This window comes from Trichoplusia ni, chromosome 27 (genome assembly GCF_003590095.1).
Source record: "Trichoplusia ni isolate ovarian cell line Hi5 chromosome 27, tn1, whole genome shotgun sequence".
Classification (NCBI taxonomy): domain Eukaryota; kingdom Metazoa; phylum Arthropoda; class Insecta; order Lepidoptera; family Noctuidae; genus Trichoplusia; species Trichoplusia ni.
Genome location: NC_039504.1, coordinates 4,652,530 through 4,661,315, shown reverse-complemented (window position 1 = coordinate 4,661,315; position 8,786 = coordinate 4,652,530). Strand labels below are relative to the sequence as shown.

Genomic DNA, 8,786 nt, shown 5'->3' with positions numbered 1-8,786 from the left:
AATAAAAATATTTACCTAGTCAATATACGATACAAAAAAATAAATAAAGTACCTAAATCAATCTTAATAATTAAAGGAAAGGTAATATAAAGATAAAATTTTATTTCTTTATTTATTTTTTTATCGGATTCTATTTCGTTAAAAACATTATTATTATTAAGAATTAATAAAGTGTTGTTTACGAAAATACATGCGTTTCTTTTGTTTTAAATCATGTATATATCTAGCATCTTCCGGCGCTTGAAAAAGCCAGCGACTTACAATCAACTACCGTAGTTTCCGCTCGTTGTTTTTAAATCATTGAAACATCGGATCTTCAAGCAACTAAGCGCAATACCGAGCAATACCTCTTTGCCTACAATATAAATAAAAAAGCAGGCCGAGACATTACCCGTGCCTACGGAAAAAATACAAAGACGGTGTCAACCCGACATTATACAAACAATAAGTAGCTCTCCATAGTAGAGCGCGCTACGTTGCGACTCTTCCAAATCCCGTACGCGGCGTTGCCGTTCTGCGGACCGGATAGCGGCCGTCCGGCGCGCGGCTGCCGCTCCGCTTCGCCGCCGACAGTATTGTGTAAACTCGCTAGGGGAATATACGCATTTTTGCACAACGTTTACTACAAAATATACATTTATTATAACAAAACACTGAAAATTTGACGTCAAAAATGTGGTTAAAGTAGTTTTAACTAAGTTTTGTGAAAATTTTAAGAGAAACGGCCATTTTGAAACCGGATAAGAGCAGTTTGAAGATATCGATAATGTCGGACTCGGACACAAGGTAGGTCGGCGCTACTCACACAGCGAGCCGCACGGAAACACTTTCACTGAGCTTTGAGATTTTGTTTATTTTTCTAATATTATTTACAAACAATATTAAAACGAGTCTCTATATTAAATCGTTGATAATATGCAAGTCGTGACATTGCGCGCGCTTACCAGCGCGGTCATTCTATTTTGGTCTCTATGTTAGTAGCTGTAAGGTCGATTGACGTCTTTATTCTGTTTCTTAGTTCAATATTCTACAAAGTAGTTCAAGGTCAGCGGTGTTTACCTATATTTGCATACTAGTTGTCAATGAACTTTTATAGTGTTTTAGTGAAATCCGCAATAATGATCAGGTTTCTTAAAACGTGGTGATTTAAACATAATAGCTATTCAATTGTTTTAGATTGACGTTAATGACTCAGAACCAAACGACATTTATCAATTAAGAACTCTACTTTTTAAACTCGCATTTCTGATACTTATTAGAATTGGTACGGGATGACATAATATATTACTACATATACATAGATACTAATGGGAATTTGTTCAAGTCAAAATCTGAACTCAAACTGGTGATACCTTAGCTAAATGCGGAACAGTTAGTTAAAAAAAAGTAACTTTAACGAAAACTCTATTATCGGCGCAGGTACCTTACATCAACATAAATCTTAGGCTTAATATTACACATTTTTATAGATCAATCGATATTTTGAAATGTAAACAGATTATAATTTAAGTACAAAAATGTTTGTGGTTGCGACTTACGCTGCCTTTTCATAATGTCCTTCCGAATATTGATATAACTTGGTAAGAGTATGAGTGCTTAGTACATTGGTATGTTACCACGTGCAGTACCAGCATGCAGCGGTTCTCGAAGAAGATGATAGCAACTCGCGAGCTGATCGAGTTGGTTCGCAAGAAGCGGTGCCTGTGGGACCGCTGCCACCCCTCGTACCGCGACCGCGCCGAGAAGGACAAGTGCTGGCACGACATCTACCTCGAGTTCGAGCCCGCCTACGACACGCTCGACGACAGCAAGAAGAACCTTATAGGTCAGCAACATACGACAATTTATTTTCTTAAGTAAAATGTATATTTTTCACGATCTATTTGAGAGGTACATATTGTCGTAAAGTATCTGAACACGCTTAAGCAAGCCAATTTCAAATAAGAGAATTGGCCAATATGTATTACCGTTTGTAGTACCTATTACACGAATTCATTCATTAAATTTCAGTTGAAGTCAACACAAAGCAAAAATCATAACTTGAACTTGGCTTTCATTTCTCACTATTTTTTTTTGTCAGGATTCTATGGTTTGGTGATGTAGAATTTTTTTTTCAATTTGTTTAACAGGTACAATAATCACAAGGAAGTGGTATAACGTGCGGGACTCATATGTAAAATCACGCAAGCCCGGAGTGCGGCGGCCGTACTTGTACTCCGAGGAGATGCAGTTTCTCGACCCCATCTACCTGGTGGATAAGAAGGGCCACGGAGACAAGAGCTTCATGGAGGAGCGCGCTTCTAATGACGAGGGAGACAACGACAACACACACAACTGGCTCAACGAGGTGTTCGTGGACATCGATGAGGGCGTGGAGAACGACGCCGGCGCCGGCCCCGCCAAGCGGCCCAAGCTCGACTACAGCGGCGGCAAGGATGACTGCGACGAGAACATCGTCACCGTCCTCGCCAACCTCATACAGAAAGAGGAGGACGAGGACAGAGCCTTCTTCAAGTCCATCACGCCCTCCGTCAAGAAACTCTCCGAGACCGCCAAGTTCGAGTTCCGGATACAAGTCATGAAGCTCATCAACAGTTTGAAAATGAGAGACAGACAAGTAGTGAAACTAAAACGAGAAAGGACGTCTAATGTGGACTCCGATAGCGAGTGATATTAATTATTATGGTGCATTAAATAGTTTTAAGACAGTGTGGCCGTTTAATTGTTATCTTCGACACTTATGAAGTTTGCATGTACTTAGTACTATTAATCGGTTATCCATTACACGATTAGCTGAAGTGGAAGTTTTCATCAGTGATTACTCGAGCACAACAACGTTATCATTGAATGATGACAGGATCAAGTACGTTCGCTATCACTTATCGGTAACAAATTAAGCAGATACTGACCGGTGAAGAACTTATCTAGCTCACGTGTGGCCCGTGGACCAAAGGCTTATCAAAGTTTAATTTATTCATAATTTTCTTGCACGCGACTTTCATCCTTGCCTTGATGTAATAATCCCTAGAATTGCGTGAAACTTTACTAGTGGTACGCATATTAGTTTATTGTTTTTCTTATCCCTAATAATATAAGTGATAAATATTATCATTAGTATTCAGATACTTGCTAATAGCGTTAACCTTGAGTTGACGTGTGCTGATTAATTAAAGTAATCCCAGGTTGGATGCCGCCAATTTCGGCATTATTCTCGGAGTGGTCGCGCTGTGTCGCGTACCGCTCTCCTTAAAGATCAAGTACCGAGAGAATAAACAACTAGAAACATGACTGCCGACGAGAAGGCTGAGGCGGGAAAAGCCAACAAGCCCATAGACTTGGACAATATCCTGGTGGACGAAGTGGGCCAGTTTGGAAAATACCAGATCGTGACGTTGTTACTGGCTGCTTTCCCTGTTATATTCTCAGCCTTTGCTTCAGGAGAATATATTTTTACCACTGCCAGGATAAACACAAGGTAAGACTAACTTAGATGCATTCATTCCAAATAAATCTCTGAAAATTTATTCTATAGATGCGAAACCTGCATACTCGCCATCAGTATTTTTATTTATTTTACATTTTACTTTTAAAGTCTTCCCAGTTATCTGTATTCCAAAATTGGTGTTTTAATTAGCAGATGAGCAAAAGGCTCGCTTTATATAAGTATATTCCGACAGTTATGTTAGGCTCTTGACCGACGTATGTATCCGGTTTCCGGCGCGGGTACGACTCTGGGTAAAGTACACAATATACGCAAAGGTATCAGTGAGTACTTACCAAGAGTGCTTAAACGAGGTGTCTCTATACCTATGTATATTCATACAAAACTCTAAAACATTACATACATAATAAGGTCTCTCAATATATCTAACCATGGCTTAAACTGAGAAAATATACCATTTTCTATAACACAAAATTTATCCATAGATATTCAAATGGTTTCTCTGACTACACTAGTAACGGCGTATATAATTTCCTACCCTACATTTCTCAGATGCCTGGTCCCGGAGTGCGACGGCGACAATCCGGATTTCGCTCCGTCGTGGGTGCTGAACGCGATCCCGGGCACGACGCAGACCAGCTTCGAGGGCTGCGAGCGGTACCGCAACGTGACGTCAGCGGTGGTGGCGCCCGGCACCTGCCCCGCCGAGCTGTTCGACCGCACGCAGACGCAAGAGTGTGACGCCTACGTGTATGAGAACCAGCTCAGTGTTGTTTATGATGTAAGTTACCCATGTTATAATAGGCTAGTAATTTGAAGTACTTTTGTCGTACTACGAAAATTTTGACCAACATCACAATCAAGATACTCGAAAAACCATAACGAGGCATGTAAAATGAGGCATGTAATTGTAATTCCAGTTTATTAAGGTTTCTTTGACTGAACGGAACTGCTTTTGACTTCCAAAGCATTGTTTATCGTTTTAAAGAGTCTATAGATTTTTATTGTTGGACTTCCTAGTGATAACTTAAGATTCACAAGATAATTATAGATTGGTGTAGATAAACAATCAAACCTCCATGGGATTTATTGACTATTTGATTTGTGGACTGCAAATCCAAAAAGTTTGGCATAAGATAATATTTTAGGTACCTATTTATTTTAAAAACAATTTCGTCATCACACGTACACGGTTGTTTTATCATCTTGTAAAGTATATTTTCAAATAAAATATGCGTTTCGGCACTTTATGCAGCCTGTTAATCTTATCTATATTACCATATTTTTTATTAAGTGGATTATTTTATGATAAATATATATTTTTTAAATGACCTCGATAAATCATAATAATATCTGCATATCCAGGAATAAATAAAAACTCAAGTTGGGTTCCTAAAGTTCCTTTGAGGGGGAATAAAAAAGGTAAGAGTATTGCTATCACTGTTCAGTCTATATTCTGTATCTAATAGCCGCCAGGTAATTCTGGTCAGAAATTATCTTCGAGTGGTGGTCATAGACATACAAAACGAATACGATTTACTCTGTAGCACGTGCTACTTTTGGTGATAATGACGGTGTTCGTTATCGTAGCAATAAATAAAGTTTATAAATTTTATTATGTCAAAAACCCTCTTCATTGATATATCGAATGCGGAATGTAATGATACGGTAATCCGATTATAAACTTTATCGTAATCAGTTGTATTATTTTGAATGATAGACCAGATAATAATGTTTATAGAGATAGCAGGAAGAGGTGAACTTAACCCCATTTGCAAAGAGCTAACCTTCACACTTTCGTTCTAGTATCCTTATAAGATGAAATGATGACTTATTCTGTAAGTAGGCACCATCGTCACTAAAATAATAGGCTTTTTGCTCTTGTGAACGAACTATACGAAATGTTGAATTGATAAATTTATATGAAATACCATTTTGGGTAGACTAAGAAACAAGTAAAAACAAAAGGTTTTATTTAAAGTAGGCCGTTTTGCAGACTCTTTTAAAACGTTACAGTAGAGGCCCTAGGTGCACCATCATATTAACCTTCTTCGTTTAGCAGACATGTACCACAATTGACATGTATTACAAAATAATCTTAATAGGTAGTTAGTTATATAGTGATGCCGTTTTCTAATGAGCCGAGTTATCCTTATGTTGAGCTACATAAGCACCTGCTCTTTCCAGTTCGACATGGCGTGTGACGAGTGGCGGCGCTCGCAGATCGGCTCCATCCGCACGATCGGCACGCTGCTGGTGCTGCCCATCACGGGCTACATCTCGGACCGCTGGGGCCGCCGCGTGGCGCTCACCATCAACGCCTTCAACACCGGCTGGATCGGCCTCGTGCGCTCCTTCGTCAACTCCTACGAGTGGTTCCTCGCGCTTGAGGTTATTGAGTCCTCAGTGGGGGCCGGCGCTTACTCCTCATGCTATATTTTAGGTAAGTTCAAGTTACACAAAGCTTCACGAAAAAGTCTAAAAGTGACTTTTAGGGTGTTATTCCTTTTATGTTGAATAGGCTAATCGTTTAGGATGTATATTTAACCAATTAAACCGTTTGCAAGAAATAAATTATTAAAATAAAATTTTCTAACTTACAGTAACGGAATTGGTGGGTCCAAAGTACCGTGTGATAGCTGGAGCGACAATCTCTACTCTCTTCGCCCTCGGGCAGGTGATCCTCGGGTTCATCGCGTGGGGTGTACCGTCATGGCGCCCCCTTACCCAGGTCCTGTACGCACCACAGATCCTCGTCGTCAGTTATTTCTGGATCCTCTCAGAATCCGTGCGTTGGCTTATGATCAAAGGCCGTTACGAAGAGTCCGAACAGATTTTGAAGAAAGTTGCAAAGGCTAACAAGAAAGAGCTGTCTGAAAAGAGTTTACAAGCTTTACGTGCCACAGCTGAAGCCGAGAAGAAGAAAGAAAAGGTAGCAGAGCCATGGTTGCCTATTCTGGTTCTGAGATCCCGCGTGATCCTGTCGCGGTGCATAGTGTCGCCCATCTGGTGGATCACGAACACGCTGGTGTACTACGGCATGAACATCAACTCTGTGAACATGACGGGCAACGGGTACTTGAACTACGTGGCGGTAGCGGCCATTGAGATCCCCGGCTACTGGACGGCCATCCTGCTGCTGGACCGCGTGGGCCGCAAGCCCGTGCTCATCTGCGCGTACTGGCTCTGTGCCGGCTGCCAGTTCGCTTTCGCTTTTATGCCTGATGGTAAATATTATTTATCTATTAATTACTCTATAAGTATTATACCTACCTAGTACCTACTTCCGTAAGGATTTCGAAGGAATATCATTATATATATACATATCATTTTAAAATATTGAATAGCTAAGGTATTGTGATTTATCCCTGCTGATAATGCTATGAATTGTGTGCTTCAGGTAACGATGGCGTGCAGCTGGCGCTGTACCTGTTCGGCAAGTACTGCATCGCCATCGTGATGACGTCAGTGTACGTGTACACGGCGGAGCTGTACCCTACCAAGTACCGCCATAACCTGTTTGCCTTCTCTTCCATGGTGGGCCGGCTCGGCTCCATCACCGCGCCACTCACTCCTGCACTTGTGAGTCTTCCTTTTATACAAGACAAAAGTTTTTTTTTGTAATGAGGTAAAAAATTTGGCTTCTATAAGGTCAGGAATCGACGTAACGGCTCCGGCTCTGACTAAAACGCCTTGATCCCCTGAATCCCGAAATTAAACCAAAGAAACTATATTTTTGCCTATCTTCATATATTAAGCGAGGGCTATATTATAATATATTATACTTATTTTTGCCAGGCCTTGGAAGTGTGGGAGCCGTTCCCGTCGGTGCTATTCGGCAGCTTCGCGCTGCTGTCCGGCCTGCTGATCTTCACGACGCCGGAGACGCTGGGCACCAAGCTGCCCGACACCTTCGAGGACGCCGAGCAGCTCGGCAAGAACAAACAAACCAGCTGAACACGTGATCTCTGTGATAAACGCCTGATAACTAGTTATAAATACTCGAAAATAAATTATTTTTATATTTTTAAATATTTTTGTTTTATTTAAAAACTATTCGCAAACATTCAAATCGCACCCACAAAGACGCCCAAACTCAGAACAATCATTCGTGGTTCACACAAGTGCTTGTCCTACGCGGGGATCAAACCCGCGACACGTCGCGCTCAGTGGGTTGGATATGGCGACCTCAACCAAAAAATAAATAAAACGCTATTTGCAACAAATAACGTACGTTCAATATTAACATCGAGGCTGCACTCAACCGAAAGATGAAACGAATTTTCTACAAAAGATGAATAATCACGTTTTAGAAACCCTCAAATAAAAGTGATGCAAGCGCTATCAGTAACGCACGAAATTTCCGTCCGTTTTCGTCTGATCACCTAACTTAAATTACATCTGGTTACTACTGCCCAGCGATACTCTGTGCCTTTTGATTTATGTTGCATTTTGCAAGAAACAAACAAGTTTGTTAATAAAATGAAGGTTGTTTAATTTATAATATTGTCCCACTGACGCTCAATGTTTTCGTTTTCAAGAGTAATTTAGCGGCATTGAAAACATGGAGAGTTAACATAACAACACCAGAAATTATTATACAGACCACTTAATCATTAAAATTAACGATTAAACTTTAATTAATTACAATACAACCGGAAGATTGGTTATCTTAATTTTTTAATCCAATAAAACAATACTTGAAGCTTTAAATATGTGTCAAGGTTGTCTTCTCAAAGTGTTATCGTCAATTTGAACCTTGGAGTTGTTCCTTTCTGTCTACTTACTTAATATTGATTATTATAATAGGATTAGCGAGGTGGCAGATATTGGATACGGTTCCGGTTACCCGTACTAGTATGAATACTCAAAACCAGAAATGTAGGTCATAATTTCTGAAATGTCATTTTTTATGTGGCGTTTTCAATATATCGCGCATCCAACAAACATCACCCATACGCATAAAGGGATCAACACAAATATTCCCACTTCAAAGTCCATAACGAGTTCAATGGGAATGAAACAAATGTTTGCATTTGCACACACTTGCATTTTTGTATTCACGTTCGAGATGTTTTGCGAATTTTAAATTGGAGTAAAACAAGTTGATGTTTAAAAAAAGTAATTGCATCCATTCATTTATAGGACAGCTATGAATATTTGGCTACAAATACGCACTTGGGTACGAATTTCAAATTAAAAAAAAAATTGTCGTGGTGGTCTCGCCACTCTAGGTATGTACGGATTGGAATGCAAGTACCAATGTGACAATTTCGAGGATACACCACTTACAAACGGTGAAGGAAAACATCGCAAGGAAACCTGGCTTTCAAAAAATATCAGA

General features: G+C 40.0%; 2 protein-coding genes across 2 annotated transcripts; both read left to right on the top strand.

Annotated features, from left to right (window-relative positions):
* Positions 1–156: 156 nt before the first annotated feature.
* LOC113505938 lies at positions 157–2,709 on the top strand. The gene is made up of 3 exons (XM_026888819.1): positions 157–786; positions 1,626–1,825; positions 2,130–2,709. The coding sequence occupies exons 1-3, from the start codon at positions 767–769 to the stop codon at positions 2,669–2,671; spliced, it is 762 nt and encodes a 253-aa protein (XP_026744620.1). The 5' UTR covers positions 157–766; the 3' UTR covers positions 2,672–2,709.
* A 98-nt stretch (positions 2,710–2,807) lies between these two features.
* Positions 2,808–7,469, top strand: LOC113505937 (organic cation transporter protein-like). Its single transcript, XM_026888818.1, has 6 exons — positions 2,808–3,475; positions 3,995–4,223; positions 5,630–5,885; positions 6,046–6,669; positions 6,843–7,024; positions 7,241–7,469. The coding sequence occupies exons 1-6, from the start codon at positions 3,285–3,287 to the stop codon at positions 7,397–7,399; spliced, it is 1,641 nt and encodes a 546-aa protein (XP_026744619.1). The 5' UTR covers positions 2,808–3,284; the 3' UTR covers positions 7,400–7,469.
* Positions 7,470–8,786: the final 1,317 nt, after the last annotated feature.